The 24,265-nt window shown below is 43.7% G+C and overlaps 1 protein-coding gene across 1 annotated transcript in view; it reads left to right on the forward strand.

The window, feature by feature from the left end:
* Positions 1 to 675: 675 nt before the first annotated feature.
* TTPA (alpha tocopherol transfer protein) overlaps positions 676 to 24,265 on the forward strand; it is a 45,312-nt gene continuing 21,722 nt past the window's right edge. The window contains exons 1-2 of the mRNA XM_040432357.1: positions 676 to 938; positions 20,947 to 21,100. Coding sequence (XP_040288291.1) covers positions 735 to 938; positions 20,947 to 21,100 — 358 coding nt within the window. The 5' untranslated portion in view covers positions 676 to 734. The remainder of the gene's footprint in view (positions 939 to 20,946; positions 21,101 to 24,265) is intronic.

Below are 24,265 nucleotides of genomic sequence, written 5' to 3' on the forward strand. Positions count from 1 at the left end.
TGGCCCCTGATAGAACAGTCCTATCCTTGTCCGTTATGTGGACAATAATAGGACATGTTGTATCTTTTATGACACATTGAAGGGTATGGTCAAACACCGGACTGGATTTTAAGTGCCGGTCCGGGTTTTGACAGCTGGGCTCCGCGGTAAGGTGTCTCTGTTTTGGGATCTGAGGCATGGTGCTGTGCTGGAGGGCTGAGAGCCGCATGCGGGGAAACCGGCCCCCTAAAGCCTGCTGTGGACGCTGGAAACACCTCTGGACTTTCCTTTGTGTGAACGAACACGAAGACTGAAAAATGTTGCTTCGTTTTTGCCTTGTGTGTGAATAAACACTGACGTTTTGTTTTACTGGTTTTTTGCCTCTGTTCTGCGTCCACTTACCCTGCCCCACACTTTGAACGGAAACACTTTTTGTGGATCCATTGAAATGAATGGTTCCGTATACGGAACGAAAAAAACGGAACATAAATGGGAAAAAAAATGTTGGTGTGCAAGATTCGTAACACGGACAGACTATTTCTTGTAGACAGCTCCCTATAGTAAACAGCATGGTGTCCATAGGCAACAGTAACAAGGCGTTACTGACGGGCAGTGTGTACACGGCCCTGGACCCTGGTCGTTATGTAAGGAGGTCACTGTCCCTTTAACAGCAGCAGCACAGCCCTGCAGCGCTGCCTCCCTCCCAGCAGCGAGAGGAGGAACATTCCTCAAACTTCCCCGCTGTCTGCTGGAACATGTCGGAGGCTCTGGACGACTACGAGAAGGGGAACCCGAAACTAAACGAGCTGCCCGATCACTCCCCGGTGGTGGCCGAAGCCATCGGGATCATCCGGCAGAGGGCGGAGGCTGAGGGCGGGCAGGGGGCCCAGGGGCTCTCAGACCACTTCTTACTGAGGTTTCTCCGAGCCAGAGACTTCTGCATAGAGCAGGCGGTGAGGGTAAGTGTACAGCAGTGTGACTGAGGATAGCCCTGCTGATAGCACCTGTGTCCTGTACTGGTATATATATATTACTGTATGAGGATAGCCCCGGACGCCACTGCTGATAGCACCTGTGTCATCTACTGTTATATATATATATATACTGTATGAGGATAGCCCTGCTGATAGCACCTGTGTCCTGTACTGGTATATATATATATATACTGTATGAGGATAGCCCCGGACACCACTGCTGATAGCACCTGTGTCCTGTACTGGTATATATATATATATACTGTATGAGGATAGCCCTGCTGATAGCACCTGTGGCATCTACTGTTATATATATATATTACTGTATGAGGATAGCCCCGGACACCACTGCTGATAGAACCTGTGTCCTGTACTGGTATATATATATATATACTGTATGAGGATAGCCCTGCTGATAGCACCTGTGGCATCTACTGTTATATATATATATTACTGTATGAGGATAGCCCCGGACACCACTGCTGATAGCACCTCTGTGTCCTGTACTGTTATATATATATATACTGTATGAGGATAGCCCCGGACACCACTGCTGATAGCACCTCTGTGTCATCTACTGTTAATATATATATATATATGTGAATATTATTAGTCGAAAAACGGGCAGCACTCCATAAAATAAAAATAGAAAAATCTTTATTCACCCAGACAGGACATGCGACGTTTCGGCTCTATGCTGGAGCCTTCCTCAAGCAGTGTATACAGACAAAGTGCTCAGTATATATAGCAAACCAAGTTAATGTGCCAATTCACAACAATCACAGACAATCACATAATATCATAATAAAAAATGTGTAAAAGTAAACTATGACAATTACTTAATGTATCCTATGATGACATCATAGATATCAAAGTGATTACAGTGCATGAAAAAATTCATCTCATGTGAAAAAATACATATAAATATATAATTAATATAAATAGCATTATTGGTGCCATGTGCAAACAATGATTTAAAGTCCTAAGTGCTTACTGGGTGATGTAGCTGACGAAGCGTGAAGGAGGAGCGATGAGGAGAATGGCGTCTATTCCGGCGTGCCTACAGCGTAATTGCGCATGTCAGGATGACGTGTATTCTTTTCTTCCTGATGCGACTGCCCTCATTTCTGTGCAAAGAATATGTCATCCTGACATGCGCAATTGCGCTGTAGGCACGCCGTAATACACGCCATTCTCCTCATCGCTCAGCAGCAGCTAAGTAAAGAAAAACGAGTGGCCATCATTACTTTAAGAAATGAAGGTCAGTCAGTCAGCCGAAAAATTGGGAAAACTTTGAAAGTAAGGGCTATTTGACCATGAAGGAGAGTGATGGGGTGCTGTGCCAGACGACCTGGCCTCCACAGTCACCGGACATGAACCCAATCGAGATGGTTTGGGGTGAGCTGGACCGCAGAGTGAAGGCAAAAGGGCCAACAAGTGCTAAGCATCTCTGGGAACTCCTTCAAGACTGTTGGAAGACCATTTCAGGGGACTACCTCTTGAAGCTCATCAAGAGAATGCCAAAAGTGTGCAAAGCAGTAATCCAAGCAAAAGGTGGCTACTTTGAAGAACCTAGAATATGACATATTTTCAGTTGTTTCACACTTGTTTGTTATGTATATAATTCCACATGTGTTAATTCATAGTTTTGATGCCTTCATAGTCATGAAAATAAAGAAAACTCTTTGAATCAGAAGGTGTGTCCAAACTTTTGGTCTGTACTGTATATATATATATATATATATATATACTGTATGAGGACAGCCCCAGACACCACTGCTGATAGCACCTCTGTGTCATCTACTGTTATTATATACAAACCGGATTCCAAAAAAGGGACACTAAACAAATTGTGAATAAAAACTGAATGCAATGATGTGGAGATGGCAAATGTCAATATTTTATTTGTAATAGAACGTAGATGACAGATCAAACGTTTAATCCGAGTAAATGTATCATTTTAAAGGAAAAATACGTTGATTCCAATTTTCACGGTGTCAACAAATCCCCGAAAAGTTGGGACAAGTAGCAATAAGAGGCTGGAAAAAGTAAATTTGAGCATAACGAAGAGCTGGAAGACCAATTAACACTAATTAGGTCAATTGGCAACATGATTGGGTATAAAAAGAGCTTCTCAGAGTGGCAGTGTCTCTCAGAAGCCAAGATGGGTAGAAAGATAGTGGAGCAATATCAGAAAGGTGTTACCCAGTGAAAAATTGCAAAGACTTTGCATCTATCATCATCAACTGTGCATAACATCATCCGAAGATTCAGAGAATCTGGAACAATCTCTGTGCGTAAGGGTCAAGGCCGTAAAACCATACTGGATGCCCGTGATCTCCGGGCCCTTAAACGACACTGCACCACAAACAGGAATGCTACTGTAAAGGAAATCACAGAATGGGCTCAGGAATACTTCCAGAAACCATTGTCAGTGAACACAATCCACCGTGCCATCCGCCGTTGCCAGCTGAAACTCTACAGTGCAAAGAAGAAGCCATTTCTAAGCAAGATCCACAAGCTCAGGCGTTTTCACTGGGCCAGGGATCATTTAAAATGGAGTGTGGCAAAATGGAAGACTGTTCTGTGGTCAGACGAGTCACGATTCAAAGTTCTTTTTGGAAATCTGGGACGCCATGTCATCCGGACCAAAGAGGACAAGGACAACCCAAGTTGTTATCAACGCTCAGTTCAGAAGCCTGCATCTCTGATGGTATGGGGTTGCATGAGTGCGTGTGGCATGGGCAGCTTGCATGTCTGGAAAGGCACCATCAATGCAGAAAAATATATTCAGGTTCTAGAACAACATATGCTCCCATCCAGACGTCATCTCTTTCAGGGAAGACCCTACATTTTTCAACAAGATAATGCCAGACCACATTCTGCATCAATCACAACATCATGGCTGCGTAGGAGAAGGATCCGGGTACTGAAATGGCCAGTCTGCAGTCCAGATCTTTCACCTATAGAGAACATTTGGCGCATCATAAAGAGGAAGGTGCAACAAAGAAGGCCCAAGACGATTGAACAGTTAGAGGCCTGTATTAGACAAGAATGGGAGAGCATTCCTATTTCTAAACTTGAGAAACTGGTCTCCTCGGTCCCCAGACGTCTGTTGAGTGTTGTAAGAAGGGGAGATGCCACACAGTGGTGAAAATGGCCTTGTCCCAACTTTTTGGGGATTTGTTGACACCATGAAATTCTGATTCAACATATTTTCCCCTTAAAATTGTACATTTTCTCAGTTTAAACTTTTGTTCCGTGATTTATGTTCTATTCTGAATAAAATATTAGAAGTTGGCACCTCCACATCATTGCATTCAGTTTTTATTCACGATTTGTATAGTGTCCCAACTTTTTTGGAATCCGGTTTGTATATACTGTATGAGTATAGCCCCGGACACCACTGCTGATAGCACCTGTGTCCTGTACTGGTATATATATATACCGATGCCCTCCTTTATGTGATATACAGGTTGTATCGGAGTGCCTCTTGCTTGTAATTGTAAGTAAAATACACATACAGTATGATTGCAGGAGGCATGAGACTAATCCAGCATGGAGGTTGCATCATCTGTTCTTGTGATGCATGGTCTATATCCCAATCTCAGCACCTGCTAACACTGAGGTATATAAACTCAGAGAGCCTCCTATGTCAACCTCAAGGCCCCTTTCACACAAGTGAGTTTTCCGTGTGGGTGCAATGCGTGACGTGAACGCATCGCACCCGCACTGAATCCTGACCCATTCATTTCAATGGGTCTGTGTACATGAGTGTTTTTTTCACGCATCAGTTCTGCGTTGTGTGAGAATCGCAGCATGTTCTATATTCTGCGTTTTTCACGCAGCCCCGTCCCCATAGAAGTGAATGGGGCTTCAATGAAAAACGCATCACATCTGGAAGCAGGTGCGGATGCGATGCGTTTTTCACTGATGGTTCCTAAGAGATGTTGTTTGTAAACCTTCAGTTTTTTATCACGCGCGTGAAAAACGCATCAAAACACATTGCACCCGCGCGGAAAAAACTTAAACACTGAACACAATCGCAGACAAAACTGACTGAACTTGCTTGCAAAATGGTGCGAGTTTCACTGAACGCATCCGGAGCCAATCTGTATCGCTCGTGTGAATGAGGCCTAAAGGGCATCTGTCAGCAGATTTGTACCTATGACACTGGCTGACCTGTTACATGTGCGCTTGGCAGCTGAAGGCATCTGTGTTGGTCCCATGTTCATATGTGCCCGCATTGCTGAGAAAAATGTTTAAATATATGCAAATGATCCTCTGGGAGCCATGGGGGGGGGCGTTGCTGTTACAACTAGAGACTCTGCTCTCTCTGCAACTGCTGCGCCCTCTCCACTTTGATTGACAGGACAGACAGGGAAAGCGTCATTAAGCCTGCCTGGCCTTGTCAATCAAAGTGAGGGCCAGTTGACAGAGCAATGACAATTCTAGCACCTTCCGGTGATGGCATTACACCCGAACAGCTGGTAGACTGGGCATGTGGGGTATCAGACCCCCGATGAGTTAGTGATGGTCGTCTGCTCTGAGAAGGGGCCATCACTTAGTAAAAGCTGGACAACCCCTTTAAGAGCCTCTGGGAGTGGTTTGGGAAGTAAATGGTGGGCTAGGGTCGCAGCATGTGTGAGACTGGACCACTACAGAAGGAAGAGGACAAGCGTCCCCTAATGTCTCCCTTCTTTCTTGTTCTTCCATCTGACCCTCATTTCATTCTAAAAAGACGTACCGGAGATTAGATCTCCTGAATGATGGCAAAAGACCGGCACTCTGTAGCTTTTTATTGTCACATATCTCTGATACTGTGACGCGTTTCGGCAATGAATATGCCTTTTACAAACAGTGTGTGACAATAGGGGCGATAGGATATCTTGCATCCGAATAGGTCAGGCTGTACTCTGCCGATCTGTGGGGTCCCAATGACCCTTGTAGACTGTAAATGAATGAATTTCAGGTCTTCGAAGCTACCTTTGCCAGCACTCAAAGTGATTTGACCTGGGAGTGAACAGGATAGAGAAGTTGTAATTCAGCGCGTTTCGAGTGATACACCTTTCTTCATCAGGGATGGTCTTTTCTCCTGTACATTAGGCAGCCAATCTGTGGTCTCCTGGGACTTGTAGTTTGCTCTGTTAACCCTTCAGTGCTTCAGCCGGTGTACACAGTGAAGGGGAGGTGGCACTAATCAGGCACTTTAGGATAGGCCATCAATATTTAAGCCCCAGAAGACTCCTTTAAAGATATGAGCAGGCGACTGGCCTTTTACCCTAGTGTTTACGGACAATAATATGGGTGTTGCTCCTAGTACCAGTTTCCAGTAAATCTATGACCTCCCTGGCACCATTGGTACACGATAATATCTTCAGCTGTCAACAGCTGGGCAGAAGCATGTGGGGCACCGCACCCAAGAGCTTTATGCAGCGGTAAATCTTTTACTGATCTGTTTGCTAAGCCTAGGATAAGGAACCTTTACTTCTCCCACTGGAAAGTGAATTCCTTTTTTAAAGAGTTCAAGTGTGGACTCCCTTGCTGGAGTTCCCCTTGATTCATTGCCCACATAAATCCTTAAAGGGGTTATACCATGATTGATGTAATAAATTAAAATCAAACATCATATAGTACATGACGATACCTTTCTGAGGCTTCTTTCACTCTAGCGTTAATATTTAACTGTATTGAGATCCATCATAGGGTCTCAATACCGGTAAAAAACCCGCTTCCGTTTTGTCCCCTTTCATTGTCAATGGGGACAAAACGTAACTGAACAGAATGGAAGGCTCCAAAATGCATTCCGTTCTCATACCGGAGAGCAAACCACAGCATGCTGCAGTTTGCTTTCCGTCCTGGGATGCGGAGCAAAACGTCATGACCCACAATGCAAGTCAATGGGGACGGATCCGTTTTCTCTGACACTATAGAAAACGGCCCCGTAGCCCATTGACTTTCAATGGAGTTCATGACGGATCCGTCTTGGCTCTGTTAAAGATAATACAAACGGACCCGTTCATAACGGATGCAGATGGTTGTATTATCAGTAACGGAAGCGTTTTTGCTGAACCCTGCCGGATACAGCATAAATGCTAGTGTGAAAGTAGTCTTACAAAGCTAGAACCAGCCCTGTACCTCATATGGATCCAGTGACCCCCCCCCCCCCCCCCCATTAATTTCTCCAATTATTCTGCTACTGTAGATTATCTCCAGCCTGGCAGCTCAGAGGGTGTGCCCCTTCTGCTGCAGCTCTCTCTCTGTAACTGCCACAGCTTCTAACAGAACATATGGCTGGTGAGACGGACAAGAGATATGGAAAAGAACAAAGAGCAGGTAGCGCTATACAGATACATTTTATTGAATAACTATTTTTAATTACACGCAATTACAAAAAAATTAATATCCACGTCCTGATTTGAAAAATGTAGAATATTTTTTGTGGGACAACCCCTTAAATGCTATGTATATCTACACCAGTAATATATCTGTCCACCATAACTATAATATTTCCTTGCATATTACCTACACTATCAATATATATATATTATCAGACCTGGCCTTACATGGGTATATTTTGACAATTTCATTTAATGTTTGTGTCTGTGGTTGAAAGATATCCACATTGTCCCCATAACAATTACCTCCACAGTGCCCTGCCCCCTTAAAAGTGGTCCGCCCCCTTAACACTGACCTCCACAGCAGCCCGTCCCCTTAAAATGTGACTCCATAGCACCCTGCCGGCTTAACAGTGACCTCCACAGAATCTGCCCCTTAAATGCACACGACCGTATTTTGTTTCCGTGTCCGATCCGTTTTTTGCGGATAGGATGCGGACCCATTCATTTCAATGGGTCCGCAAAAAACGCGGACAGCACATGGTGCTGTCCACATCAGTATGTCCGTTCCGTTGCTCCGCAGAAAAATAGTGCATGTCCTATTTTTTTCTAGTTTGAGGACAAGGATAGGCATTATTACAATGGATCTGCAAAAAAAACGGATCCGCAAAAAAAAACAAAAACGGATGCCATACGGAACGTCATCCGTTTTTTTTTGCGGATCCGCAAAACACATCCGGTCGTGTGCATGTAGCCTAGCCGTCACCTCCACAGTACTCCGTCTCCTAAAAACGTGACCTATATAGCACTGCTCAACAGCACCCACCCCCTTAATAGTGACCTCCACAGCGACCTTAGCAGTGAAGGAAAATGAGTTGCTATGGAAACCTGGTGTAAAACTGTGTGTATGTCAAGACTGAAGGACCTTTTAGCTTCTCTTGGCCAATAAGGGTCATGTGACCGTGTATATGGCAGTTAGGATATGAGTGAAAGATCTGCAAGCTTCTATTGGCTAATGCTGGTCATGTGATGGTGCCATATTTGTATTTTTTTTTTATATGTCAAGAACCATACGTCCTAGAAAGCTGAAATGTGATGTACCCATGGTTCAAATTTGGTGCAGATTGGTCCAGTTGTTTGGCCATGCTTAAATAACAGATGGAAGGACAGATAGACAGAAATTCATTTATATATATGATATATAGCTATACTAAATATTGAATTACATGCAATTACAAAAGTATCCAGGTTCTGGTTTGAAAAATGTAGAATATGTTTCATGACACAAACCCCTTTAATACAAGCCTAGATTGTATTCTATCCTATTAAGACAAATGCTTCTTTTGACACTAACCAGATGCCTCTTTACCTGCTAACGTAGTTAAAGTAAGGCCTTATTGACACAGTCAGTGGTGGAGATTTATCAACCTGGCGTAATGGCCCATAGCAACCAATCAGATTTTACCTTTTAATTTTCACAGCTCCTTTGGAAAATGAAAGGTGGAATCTAATTGGTTGCTTTGGGCAACTAAAGTTTTCTTTTACACCAATTTGAAAAAGGATCCGTTTTATAAGCCGATCGGTGCTCTTTTAACAGCCCGATGCAAACTTAATGGTGGGATGAATGATTGTTACTACGATCAGTCATCCCCCACACAGTCTGCATATTATCATCACTCATTATTTGTCGGCCGGTTTGTGGGGCGTACAGATAGGCCGATGAGCGTTTATTCCCAATCGTCGGCCCCTGTGATGTGGCCTCACCTTTTATTTTGTCAGCACCGGCCTGTGTATTTGGAAAAGCAGCGCTCAGTTTTTCTCTCTGATGAGATATCCTTGGGAAAACACATCCTGTCATGTGGATGCTAGTCAGATGTGAAGATTTAATATATCACATGCAAACACAAGGCATCTCACATGTACAGCAAGAGGCATTATACATGAGCCCTTAGCTATAGAAGGCACAGAGGCCACAGTGCTGCATGAAAAGACACCAGTATTAAAAATGGCGCAGTTTTGGTTTGGGGCCCTGGAGCTTTAAAGTGTCATTGAGCTTTTGCAAAACTTTTGATATGGGCTCATGCACATGACCGTATGTATTTTGCGGTCCGCAAAACACGTATCCACAAAAAATATGGATGACGTTCCGTTTTTTTTTTTTTTTGCGGATCCATCGTAACTGGCCATGCAGACATATGGAAACAGAATGCACACGGAGTCATTTCCATTTTTTCGCTTACCCATTGAAGTGAATGGTTTCACATACGGTCCGCAAAAAAAACGGAACAGACAGAAAAAAAATTGTCTTTGTCATATCGACCTTTTTATGAACAGTGGCGGTGGACCTTTTGACTTTGGGTGTTGGCTTGGCAGTCCCATGGTTTTAACCCTTTAACCCCTATAAAGGGATCTGGTCTTCGCTGCAGGGGAGCCACCAGGCCACTACCTCTTGGAATAGTCCTGCTATGGTTGGCATCTGACCCATAGAGGTCAGAGACACTGGTGCAAAGCACCAGAGAAACAGGCAAAGCATACAGAAAGAATCAGACAGAGTACATGCATATCCAAGGACAGTCCAGGGGCCAGGGTAGATGGAACTAGGAGAGAATACAGGTCACAGGCACAGGTTAGGTCAGAAGACAGACAGACTGGGCACATAGACAGATTATAGCTGTAGTACATGCTCCAGCAGGCAGAATGGACTGGCAGATCTGTTGAGACCTATTGCACAGGCAACAGGTGGGACACACAGCCAAACATATATACCAGGGCTAATCAGCACCCCACAGCATTGCACAATGCAAGAGGGAGTTAACCCCTACAGTGCCACATAGTACTGTGGGGTTCAATGAATGACCCCTAATTCACACACAGAAAGAGGAAGTGTAACAGCAACATATCTAAGGTTCACTAAACTAGTAGAGACAAGTGCTCTCTCTTCTGACGGCAGGAGATGGGCTTAATAGAAGGTCTCCTGTCTCCAGGCATAATTAAATTTGTCCTTGCCCCCGAGCAGCGCCTCTCCACCTACGTCTTGCACAGGTGCTGCACACGCCGTAAAAGTTGTAGTGCAACTACAAAAAAAAGACTTGCAACAATTTTTAGGCCTAAAATAGTTGCGAGTCCCTTAATAAATGACCCCCAGAGATCATAATAATTTTTAACCGCTTGCCGCCACGCTAACGCCGAAAGGCGTCATTGCGGCGGCTCCCCCAGGCTACGCTAACGCCAATAGGCGTCATCTCGCGTGACCCGAGATTTCCTGTGAACGCGCGCACACAGGCGCGCGCGCTCACAGGAACGGAAGGTAAGAGAGTTGATCTCCAGCCTGCCAGCGGCGATCGTTCGCTGGCAGGCTGGAGATGTGATTTTTTTAACCCCTAACAGGTATATTAGACGCTGTTTTGATTACAGCGTCTAATATACCTGCTACCTGGTCCTCTGGTGGTCCCCTTTGTTTGGATCGACCACCAGAGGACACAGGTAGCTCAGTAAAGTAGCACCAAGCACCACTACACTACACTACACCCCCCCCCCGTCACTTATTAACCCCTTATTAGCCCCTGATCACCCCATATAGACTCCCTGATCACCCCCTGTCATTGATTACCCCCCTGTCATTGATCACACCGCTGTAAAGCTCCATTCAGACGTCCGCATGATTTTTACGGATCCACTGATAGATGGATCGGATCCGCAAAACGCACACGGACGTCTGAATGGAGCCTTACAGGGGCGTGATCAATGACTGTGGTGATCACCCCATATAGACTCCCTGATCACCCCCCTGTCATTGATTACCCCCCTGTCATTGATCACACCCCTGTAAAGCTCCATTCAGACGTCCGCATGATTTTTACGGATCCACTGATAGATGGATCGGATCCGCAAAACGCACACGGACGTCTGAATGGAGCCTTACAGGGGAGTGATCAATGATTGTGGTGATCACCCCATATAGACTCCCTCATCACCCCCCTGTCATTGATCACCCCCCTGTCATTGATCACCCCCCCTGTCAGGCTGCATTCAGATGTCCATATGATTTTTACGGATCCACGGATACATGGATCGGATCCGCAAAACACATACGGACATCTGAATGGAGCCTTATAGGGGGGTGATCAATGACAGGGGGGTGATCACCCCATATAGACTCCCTGATCACCCCCCCCTGTCATTGATCACCCCCCCTGTCATTGATCACCCCCCCTGTCATTGATCACCCCCCTGTCATTGATCACCCCCCTGTCATTGATCACCCCCCTGTCAGGCTCCATTCAGACATTTTTTTGGCCCAAGTTAGCGGAAATTATTATTTTTTTTCTTACAAAGTCTCATATTCCACTAACTTGTGTCAAAAAATTAAATCTCACATGAACTCACCATACCCCTCACGGAATCCAAATGCGTAAAATTTTTTAGACATTTATATTCCAGACTTCTTCTCACGCTTTAGGGCCCCTAGAATGCCAGGGCAGTATAAATACCCCACATGTGACCCCATTTCGGAAAGAAGACACCCCCAGGTATTCCGTGAGGGGCATATTGAGTCCATGAAAGATTGAAATTTTTGTCCCAAGTTAGCGGAAAGGGAGACTTTGTGAGAAAAAAATAAAAAATATCAATTTCCGCTAACTTGTGCCAAAAAAAAAAAATTTCTATGAACTCGCCATGCCCCTCATTGAATACCTTGGGGTGTCTTCTTTCCAAAATGGGGTCACATGTGGGGTATTTATACTGCCCTGGCATTCTAGGGGCCCCAAAGCGTGAGAAGAAGTCTGGTATCCAAATGTCTAAAAATGCCCTCCTAAAAGGAATTTGGGCACCTTTGCGCATCTAGGCTGCAAAAAAAGTGTCACACATCTGGTATCGCCGTACTCAGGAGAAGTTGGGGAATGTGTTTTGGGGTGTCATTTTACATATACCCATGCTGGGTGAGAGAAATATCTTGGTCAAATGCCAACTTTGTATAAAAAAATGGGAAAAGTTGTCTTTTGCCAAGATATTTCTCTCACCCAGCATGAGTATATGTAAAATGACCCCCCCAAAACACATTCCCCAACTTCTCCTGAATACGGCGATACCACATGTGTGACACTTTTTTGCAGCCTAGGTGGGCAAAGGGGCCCATATTCCAAAGAGCACCTTTAGGATTTCACAGGTCATTTACCTACTTACCACACATTAGGGCCCCTGGAAAATGCCAGGGCAGTATAACTACCCCACAAGTGACCCCATTTTGGAAAGAAGACACCCCAAGGTATTCCGTGAGGGGCATGGCGAGTTCCTCGAATTTTTTATTTTTTGTCACAAGTTAGTGGAAAATGATGATTTTTTATTTTTTATTTTTTTCATACAAAGTCTCATATTCCGCTAACTTGTGACAAAAAATAAAAACTTCCACAAACTCACTATGCCCATCAGCGAATACCTTGGGGTGTCTTCTTTCCAAAATGGGGTCACTTGTGGGGTAGTTATACTGCCCTGGCATTCTAGGGGCCCAAATGTGTGGTAAGGAGTTTGAAATCAAATTCTGTAAAAAATGACGAGTGAAATCCGAAAGGTGCTCTTTGGAATATGGGCCCCTTTGCCCACCTAGGCTGCAAAAAAGTGTCACACATGTGGTATCTCCGTATTCAGGAGAAGCTGGGGAATGTGTTTTGGGGTGTCATTTTACATATACCCATGCTGGGTGAGAGAAATATCTTGGCAAAAGACAACTTTTACCATTTTTTTATACAAAGTTGTCTTTTGCCAAGATATTTCTCTCACCCAGCATGGGTATATGTAAAATGACACCCCAAAACACATTCCCCAACTTCTCCTGAATACGGAGATACCACATGTGTGACACTTTTTTGCAGCCTAGGTGGGCAAAGGGGCCCACATTCCAAAGAGCACCTTTTGGATTTCACCAGCCATTTTTTACAGAATTTGATTTCAAACTCCTTACCACACATTTGGGCCCCTAGAATGCCAGGGCAGTATAACTACCCCACAAGTGACCCCATTTTGGAAAGAAGACATCCCAAGGTATTCGCTGATGGGCATAGTGAGTTCATGGAAGCTTTTATTTTTTGTCAGAAGTTAGTGGAATATGAGACTTGGTAAGAAAAAAAAAACAAAAAAAAAAACACATCATTTTCCGCTAACTTGTGACAAAAAATAAAAAGTTCTATGAACTCACTATGCCTATCAGCGAATACCTTAGGGTGTCTACTTTCCGAAATGGGGTCATTTGTGGGGTGTTTGTACTGTCTGGGCATTGTAGAACCTCAGGAAACATGACAGGTGCTCAGAAAGTCAGAGCTGCTTCAAAAAGCGGAAATTCACATTTTTGTACCATAGTTTGTAAACGCTATAACTTTTACCCAAACCATTTTTTTTTTACCCAAACATTTTTTTTTTATCAAAGACATGTAGAACAATAAATTTAGAGCAAAATTTATATATGGATCTCGTTTTTTTTGCAAAATTTTACAACTGAAAGTGAAAAATGTCATTTTTTTGCAAAAAAATCGTTAAATTTCGATTAATAACAAAAAAAGTAAAAATGTCAGCAGCAATGAAATACCACCAAATGAAAGCTCTATTAGTGCGAAGAAAAGGAGGTAAAATTCATTTGGGTGGTAAGTTGCATGACCGAGCAATAAACGGTGAAAGTAGTGTAGTGCCGATTTGTAAAAAAGGGCCTGGTCTTTAGGGGGGTATAAACCTGTGGTCCTTAAGTGGTTAATATGTTGCCCCGAATCCCCTAAAACATTTTTTTCTAATATACTTTATTTATTAATTTTCTATTTTTATTATACTTTTACATTCAGTGTGCGCTTAAAACTGTTCTCTGTACACCGCTGAGCGGTGTACGAAGTACTCATTTTATGAATGGGCAGCGCAGGGAGTACGGGCAGGAGCACACATTGCTGCTCTTGCCCGTTCTCTCTGGACTATTACTAACTCTTGGCATAGCACATGGGTGCCCTGTAACCATGCTCTATGCCAGGATTAGCTAAGCTGAGAGAACTGCATGTCAGCTGTGATGATAAAGGGCACTGTATGCTCGCTCACACATCACTAGCATCATCTTTACTAAAGGAAAATACTAGATTTCTGGAGTTGTGAAAGACGTCTACATCATTGTTTTTTCTCAGTAAATATTTTGTAATAGTGTCCAGAAGTCATTCTGTTATCATAAAGCAAAAGCTATTTGTAAGAGGATTAGAACAATCTGTCCAGCCACAAATAATCCAGATTTAAAGAAAACATGATGTTGATACTCAAATGGAATCTGTCGCCATTCGTAACTTGTCTGTTTTAGCAAATACCCCTTGAAATCACAGATCTGGAGCATCTTTTCTTTAAATTCTGCACTTATTCCTCCTGGAAATGTATCAATAAACTGGGTGTACAGGTAGAAGCTTGATACCGTTTGTATATGGAACAGTGTAACTTAAAGGGGTTTTTCTGCGTCGAGGAGGTCCCAGTAGTTGACCCCTGTGCCCAAGTCAGCAAAACAAATAGTCTCCTTTCCGCAGTCCCGCTATTCATAGACACGGAGAGCGAAATTGTGGGGGCATTACATGCCATATGTATCTCTGGGGCTATATGTCAGGCACTATTTTGTCTGCAGGGGAGGAATGGGTTAACGATAGTTAACCGCTGTGCATCCTGGGAGATGCAGCTGCTTGATGAATTGCTGAAAATATTCCAGATAAGGAGATAACTACATAAACAGAAGTCTTTAATTCATGGGATAAACCCTTGAAAGGGGTTTTCCAGGAGTAAAATATTGATACCTATCGACAGTCATCAGTATCTGATCAGTAAGGGTCCAACGCCCAGCACCACCAACAATCAGCTGTTTGAAGAGGTTGCGGTGCTTCGGTGAGTGTTGCGGCCTCCTCACAGCATACCGAGCACAGTGCTGTACGTTGTATAGTGGCTGTGCTTGGTAGTCCGGCGCAGTCCTATTCACGTGAATCGGACTGAGCTGTACATTGGTTCGTGACCGATTAACGTGACATCACTAGTAGTGTTAAGCAAACTTGTGTTTTCAAGTTCGGGTTATCTAAGAATTCCGCTATGGATTCCCCTACCATGGACCATAAGAGCCACGGCTTCTTCAAACAGTCAATCAGCAGTATTGCCGAGAGTCGGACCCCCACCGATCTGATACTGATGGCCTATATCTCACTGCCTGCAGGGACTTTCTTTGTGAGGGGAAGTGATCAATGAATACACTAGACACATATGGAAATTATTCTGGACACCAGAGAGGAGCCTTGTGTTTCATGAGGTACCCCCCCCCCCCCCCCCCCACCTGTATACACAGCAGCCAGCTATTCATTTTCCCCTACCATTATACACTGCTCGTTTCCATGGTTACGACCACCCCACAAGCCATCGGTGGGGGTCGTGCTTGCACGCTATAGGAAAAAACACCTATAAGTTCCTATAGTGTGCAAGCATGATCACCACTGATGGAGTGCAGGGTGGTCGTAACCATGGAAACGAGCAGTGTATAATGTGATGGAAAAATGAATCCAGCCAGCAAAGGAGGGAATATGGAAAATCGCAATACATTAGTAAGAGCCTTGTGTTAATTTTCTCTACATGATAAATTCCATTTGCTGATTTGAGATGACCCCTTTAACACTAATATGTGACTTTACGTTTAAGGCTCCTTTCACACGGGCGAGAATTCCGCGCTGGTGCAATGCTAGGAGTTGATAGGGATGAGCAACCCCATTAAAGTCAATTTACTGTATTATTTTCCCTTATGACATGGTTATAAGGGAAAATAATAGCATTCTTAATACAGAATGCTTGTTAAAATGTAGATTGAGGTGTTAAAAAATATAAAAATTAACTCACCTCATCCACTTGATCGTGCAGCCGGCATCGTCTTCTTGCTTCTTCTTTCAGGACCTGCAAGAGGACCGTGGTGAGGGCGATGACGTCACCGAAGGTCCTTTTCCAGCCAGGTCCTGCAAGAAGAAGAAGAAAGTAGACCAGCCTGGCCGCGCGATCAAGTTGATTAGGTGAGTTAAATTTTTTTTTATTTTTAACCCCACAATGGACCTTTTACTTAGCATTCTGTATTAAGAATGCTATTATTTTCCCTTATAACCATGTTCTAATGGAAAATAATAAAATGTACAGAACACCAATCCCAAACCCGAAATTCAGTATAGACGTCCGGGTTCGGGTCTGGGTACCGCAGTCAGTTTTTTATCACACGCGTGCAAAACGCATTGCACCCGCGCAATAAAAACTGAACTTCGGAACACAATCGCAGTCAAAACTGACTGCAATTGCGTACCTACTCGCACGATTTTCCCTGATCGCAGACGCAACGCATCCGGACCTTATCCGGACACGCTCGTCTGCAAGGGGTCACACTTGCGTTGTTAGATTCCGGCAGGCAGTTCCGGCAATCTTTATGCAAACGGTTACCATTTCTAGACGGATCCGGATGCGGATCCGTCTCACAAATGCACTGCAATACCGGATCCTTCTCTCCGGTTGTCATCCGGAAACACGGTTCAGGTATTTAACTTTTTCACATTTTTAAAAGTCTGCGCATGCTCAGACCGCAAAACTGGATCAGTTTTTCTGGAATACTTGGGGCCGGATCCGGCATTAATGCATTTCAATGTATTCCGGCAAGTGTTCTGGAATTTTGGACGGAGGAAATACCGCAGACTAAGGCTACTTTCACACTTGCGGCAGAGAGATCCGGCAAGCAGTTCCGTCGCCGGAACTGCCTGCCGGATCAGGCAAAATGTATGCTAACTGATGGCATTAGTAAGACTGATCAGGATCCTGATCAGTCTTAAAAATGCCTGATCAGTCGAAAAAATGCATTGAAATGCCGGATCCGTCTTTCCGGTGTCATCCGGCAAAAACGGATCCGGCATTTATTTTTTCCCCTTTTTTTCAGTCTGCGCATGCGCATACCGGAAGGACGGATCCGGCATTCCGGTATTCTGAATGCCGGATCCGGCACTAATACATTCCTATGGGAAAAAATGCCTGATCCGGCATTCAGGCAAGTCTTCAGTTTTTTTAGCCGGAGATAAAACCGTAGCATGCTACGGTTTTCTCTTTTGCCTGATCAGTCAAAACGACTGAACTGAAGACATACTGATGCAAACTGAACGGATTACTCTCCATTCAGAATGCATGGGGACATACCTGATCAGTTCTTTTCCGGTATAGAGCCCCTGTGACGGAACTCTATGCCGGAAAAGAACAACGCAAGTGTGAAAGTAGCCTAAACTGAAGACATCCTGATGCCTACTGAACGGATTGCGCTCCATTCAGAATGCATTAGGATAAAACTGATCAGTTTTTTTTTCCGGTATTGAGCCCCTAGGATGGAACTCAATACCGGAAAGGTTTAACGCTAGTGTGAAAGTACCCTTAAACTTCATAGAATCCTGCAGATATGGTTGAACGACATGTAATATGCTGAGAAATACTTTTCACATTGTGCAGGAAAGGACATACTGTGCTAAAACCACAATACATGCATTACAGTACAGCCGGCAAACAAAGGTCGGGCTGTGGTTCAGACAAATGCACAAATACTTTACAAATCTAATTCCAGGCTAGAGTTTATTATGCTAGAACCAAAGATTGCAGCGGTGTAATATAAGAGCATTAGAGCTGTATTATCCTGGAAGCTGATCACTCTGCAATCATGGATGTCACAATAGTTGCTGGCAGGAAGCGATGCACCTTACATTGCTGAGCTGATCTGTATCTGCTGTGACCCAGCAGTCCTGGCACAGGACACCCAGCATTCATGTGATGTCGTTTTTATTATATATTTTATTGCAATTTAAAGGGGTTATCCCATGAATAATGTAAAAAATGAGAATCATACATCATATAGCACATGACAATCTCTTTCCAACAAAGCTAGAACCAGCCCTGTACCTCACATGGATCCAGAGATCGCCCCATTCATTGCTCTGCTAGATTTATATCAAGCTGACAGCTCAAGGGGAGTGTCTTTTCTGCTGCAGCTAAGGGGGTGTGTCTCAGCTCTCCCTATCACAGCTCAGGGGGCGTGTCAATTCTACCGCAGCTCTCTCCTTATTACAGCTCAGAAGGCAGTTGAGAGATAAAACTGAGCATGTGCGGACTTCCTAGTGAGCAGGTCAATGAAATAGGGAAATAAGTGGCACTATACAGATACATATTATTGAATAGCTCACTGGCTATACAAAATTTTTAATCACATGGAATTACAAAAGTATTCAGATCCAGGAGCTGGTTTGAAAACTGTAGAATATTTTTCGTGGGACAACCCCTTTAAGTTCACATACAGAAAACATTCACATAGGTAAAATAATAAAATTGTCAAGTCTCATAACAAGAGAATAAGCCCATGCATGGCCCTGGAAATTGAGGTTGGTTTGGGGGGGGAAGGAAAAAGAAATTGGGAAAGTAACCTTGTACATTTCAAGGCTGTAGAACCCCTTCTAAGGTGGAATCCTTGATCCATGGTTTGATGAGCCGCCCCTGAAGAGTGCTGTATTCCTGTACACAGTTCATATTGTAGGTAAGTATTCACTGTGCATAGTACTTCTTCAGTTAAGTCTTGGAGCTGATTTGACTTGCAATGTGCAAAAATGGAACTTTGAGATTAGTCAAGAATTTGTGCCGCCATCCCACATCCTTCTCTGCAAATCTGTTCCATTGCTGAGTTTAAAGGGGCTGTCACACGGAAAATAGTCTACATTTCGGAATACTGTTGTGAATGCATGTAATTAAAAAATTATGTATTAATTCTCTGTCCACCTTGCTGAAGGGGTCGCACATGCTCAGGTCCATGCATTCATTTGCCACCGGCCCCATCTTCTGTTAGAAGCTGTGAGAGTTAGGGTGCCTTCCCACGCAGCAGATTTTGTTGCAGAAAAGAATGTCTGTGACTGAAAATAAGTTCCATTCACTTAAATTGAGCAAAATAACCCAATTCAAATGAGTGGAACTGATTTTTAGTCACAGAAACATTTCTGCTACAAAATCTGTGTGAAGGTACCCTTACAGGGAGAGAGCTGCAGCAGAAAGGACACCCCCTGAGTTGTGATAGTGAGAGAGCTGCAGCAGAAAGGACACCCCCTGAGTTGTGATAGTGAGAGAGCTGCAGCAGAAAGCCCCCCCCCCCCCCCTCGATATACTAACTTGGAAAAAATGTAGCAGAGCAATGAAGGGAAGGGGAGGGAGGCTCCGGATCCATGTGAGGTACAGGGCTGGTCTGATTTAAAAAAAAAATTTACATCATTTATGGCATAACCCCTTTAATACGACATGAAATAATTCTAGTGTATTTGAGGTTTGGAATCCTCCCGGAAAATCCACGGCAAATGCACCATGTCTGAATTCACCCGAAAGGTATATGTGCATGTGCGGATTTTCCACTCAGATTTTCGTGCGTAAATCCACAGCGTTACACAGTACCTGTTAAGCAGATGAGATTTTCAAAATATCATGTATACGGTGTGGAAATCTTTGCATGAAAATTGACCGGCGGTGCAGATTTTGAATCCCGCAGCATGTCAGTTGTCGATTTTCAGTGCAGATTTAACCCTTTGCATTGCAAAGAGGAGATCTGGGGCAAATCCATGTCAAAATCTTCAAATAACGTGAATTTTAGTGCAGTAATGCGGCAAAAAACACACATAAATCCACATAAACTACACTGTGGTGTTGATGTACCCTACAAGTTCCGTTTTACTCACCTATCCAGTGAATAGAGGTTCTAGATCAGGCATGCTCAACCTGCGGCCCTCTAGCTGTTGTAAAACTACAACTCCCACAATGCCCTGCTGTAGGCTGATAGCTGTAGGCTGTTCGGGCCTGCTGGGAGTTGTAATTTTGCAACAGCTGGAGGGCCGCAGGTTGAGCATGCCTGTTCTAGATCAATTTGAGTAGAATTGAAATTTGGTTGAAAGATCCTGTAATTAAAGGGGTTCTGCACTTTGTTTTAACTGATGATCTATCCTCTGGATAGATCATCAGCTTCTGATCGGCGGGGGTCTGACACCCGGGACCCCTGGTGATCAGCTGTTTGAGAAGGCAGCGGCGCTCCAGCAGTGTCGCGGCCTTTTCACTGATTACCGCAGGCCCATTGACGTCACGACTTGCATCAACTGGCCTGAACGGGGCTAAGCTCTGTTCACAGCCCAGGCCAGTGATACTAGTCGTGACGTCTCTGAGCCTTCGGTAAACAGTGAGAAGGCCGCCGCTGCCTTCTCAAACAGCTGATCGGCAGGGGTCCCAAGTGTCGGACCCCCGCCGATCAGAAGCTGATGATCTATCCAGAGGATAGATCATGAGTTTAAACAAAGTGCAGAACCCCTTTAAATATCGTGGCTTTTCCTGTAATTTAAAACGACTACCGTTAGCTTCCTCAAGTAACTGTAATCCTAGAGCCTTTACACTTTGCACTGTCCTTACTTTTGATCGTCTGGAGTACAAATCATTTCAGAGAATTAGATAAATAGTGAATCCCCAATCTCAGGAGAGTTCAGCTGATATCTGAGGTTAGGTCAGCGCTGTTTACAGCAGCCTGTATTATGTACAGTAGTGATCACCTGTACTTTGCATAGACACTTCTTCTAACTATTCTTTTTATGTTTCAGCTGTTGAAAAACTACCACAAGTGGAAGAAGGAGTGCCCGGAAATTACTGCTGACTTACGCCCATCTCCTCTTCTTGAACTTTATAGTGCTGGCTACCATGGTGTCCTGCGGTCAAGAGATGCCTATGGAAGCAGAGTTCTTATTTACAGAATTGGTAAATAGAAATGATATATACTATAATGTTATTGCCATAGGTACAGCAATAATGTTTCATAAAAATCCAAATAAATAAAATTGATCCATGTAAGAATACGTAAGAATAGGAACAAGCTGGGTAAAAAACAAAACAAAACATATACACAGTGGATATAAAAAGTCTACACACCCCTGTTAAAATGTCAGGTTTCTGTGATGTAAAAAAATGAGACAAAGATAAAACATTTCAGAACTTTTTCCACCTTTAATGTGACCTATAAACTGTACAACTCAATTGAAAAACAAACTGATATCTTTTAGGTAGAGGGAAGAAAAAATATAAAAATAAAATAATATGGTTGCATAAGTGTGCACACCCTTAAACTAATACCTTGTTGAAGCGCCTTTTGATTTTATTACAGCACTCAGTCTTTTTGGGTATGAGTCTATCAGCATGGCACATTTTGACTTGGCAAGATTTGCCCACTCTTCTTTGCAAAAACACTCCAAATCTGTCAGATTGCGAGGGCATCTCCTGTGCACAGCCCTCTTCAGATCACCCCACAGATTTTCAATCGGATTCAGGTCTGGGCTCTGGCTCTTCCAAAACTTTAATCTTCTTCTGGTGAAGACATTCCTTTGTTGATTTGGATGTATGCTTTGGGTCGTTGTCATGCTGAAAGATAAAGTTCCTCTTCATGTTCAGCTTTCTAGCAGAAGCCTGAAGGTTTTGTGCCAATATTGACTGGTATTTGGAACTGTACATAATTCCTTCTAGCTTAACTAAGGCCCCAGTTCCAGCTGAAGAAAAACAGCCCCAAAGCATGATGCTGCCACCACCATGCTTCACTGTGGGTATGGTGTTCTTTAGGTGATGTGCAGTGTTGTTTTTGCGCCAAACATATCTTTTGAAATTATGGCCAAAAAGTTCAACTTTGGTTTCTTCAGACCATAACACCTTTTCTCACATGCTTTTGGGAGACTTCAGATGTGTTTTTGCAAAATGTAGCCTGGCTTGGATGTTTTCCTTTGTCAGAAAAGGCTTTCGTCTTGCCACTCTACCCCATAGCCCAGACATATGAAGAATACGGGAGATTGTTGTCACATGTACCACACAGCCAGTACTTGCCAGATATTCCTGCAGCTCCTTTAATGATGCTGTAGGCCTCTTGGTAGCCTCCCAGACCAGTTTTCTTCTCGTCTTTTCATCAATTTTGAAGGGACGTTCAGTTCTTGGTAATGTCACTGTTGTGCCATATTTTCTCCACTTGATGATGACTGTCTTCACTGTGTTCCATCTAATGCCTTGGAAATTCTTTTGTACCTTTCCCCTGACTGATACCTTTTAACAATGAGATCCCTTTGATGCTTTGGAAGCTCTCTGTGGACCATGGCTGTTGCTGTGGGATGCGACTAAGAAAATTTCAGGAAAGACCAACTAGAGCAGCTGAACTTTATTTGGGGTTAATCAGATGCACTTTAAATGATGGCAGGTGTATGCTGACTCTTATTTAACATGATTTTGAATGTGATTGCTTAAAGGGATTCTGTCATGACATTTTAGGCCTATAACCTAAACATATGGCCAGGTCCGTACTAATAACCTGAATCCGAAACTGTCCTTATTAAATCTGCCTGTGGCTCTATTAGCACATAAAACTGGTTTTTATAACCTGTTATTCACCTACCTAAGGTGCCCAAGGGGACGTCGCTTCATATAGTGTGCACAGCTGCACCCATCTCCGTCTGGTGCCCAGCGCCGCCTTCCCAGTTGAAATCGCCGCCTTCCTCACCTCAGCCCCGCCTCCGCAATCGTCCCTTCCCTCTGCCAGATCCCCCGCGTGCGCACTAGGCATAACCTGAGGGACCGGACGATTGCCATGGGGGGGCTGAGGTGAGGAAGGCGGCGATTTCAACTGGGAAGGCTGTGCTGGGCACCAGACGGAGATGGGTGCAGCCGGGCACACTGTATGAAGCGACGTCCCCTTGGGCACCTTAGGTAGGTGAATAACAGGTTATAAAAACCTGTTTTATGTGCTAATAGAGCCACAGGCAGATTTAATAAGGACAGTTTCGGATTCAGGTTATTAGTACGGACCTGGCCATATGTTTAGGTTATAGGCCTAAAATGTCATGACAGAATCCCTTTAATTCTGAACACAGCTACATCCTCAGTTATAAGAGGGTGTGCACACTTATGCAACCACATTATATATATTTTTTTTTTCTTCCCTCCACCCAAAAGATTTCAGTTTGTTTTCAATTTTTCAATTGAGTGGTACAGTTTATAGGTCACATTAAAGGTGTCTCATTTTTTTACATCACAGAAACCTGACATTTTAACAGGGGTGTGTAGACTTTTTATATCAACTGTGTATATATGTGTGTGTGTGTGTATATATATATATATATATATATATACAGTACAGACCAAAAGTTTGGACACACCTTCTCATTCAAAGAGTTTTCTTTATTTTCATGACTATGAAGGCATCAAAACTATGAATTAACACATGTGGAATTATTTACATAACAAACAAGTGTGAAACAACTGAAAATATGTCATATTCTAGGTTCTTCAAAGTAGCCACCTTTTGCTTTGATTACTGCTTTGCACACTCTTGGCATTCTCTTTATGAGCTTCAAGAGGTAGTCCCCTGAAATGGTCTTCCAACAGTCTTGAAGGAGTTCCCAGAGATGCTTAGTTGGCCCTTTTGCCTTCACTCTGCGGTCCAGCTCACCCCAAACCATCTCGATTGGGTTCAGGTCCGGTGACTGTGGAGGCCAGGTCATCTGGCGCAGCACCCCATCACTCTCCTTCATGGTCAAATAGCCCTTACTTTCAAAGTTTTCCCAATTTTTCGGCTGACTGACTGACCTTCATTTCTTAAAGTAATGATGGCCACTTGTTTTTCTTTACTTAGCTGCTTTTTTCTTGCCATAATACAAATTCTAACAGTCTATTCAGTAGGACTATCAGCTGTGTATCCACCTGACTTCTCCTCAACGCAACTGATGGTCCCAACCCCATTTATAAGGCAAGAAATCCCACTTATTAAAACTGACAGGGCACACCTGTGAAGTGAAAACCATTTCAGGGGACTACCTCTTAAAGCTCATCAAGAGAATGCTAAGAGTGTGCAAAGCAGTAATCAAAGCAAAAGGTGGCTACTTTGAAGAACCT

The sequence above is a fragment of the Bufo bufo genome, chromosome 5 (genome assembly GCF_905171765.1).
Source record: "Bufo bufo chromosome 5, aBufBuf1.1, whole genome shotgun sequence".
Classification (NCBI taxonomy): domain Eukaryota; kingdom Metazoa; phylum Chordata; class Amphibia; order Anura; family Bufonidae; genus Bufo; species Bufo bufo.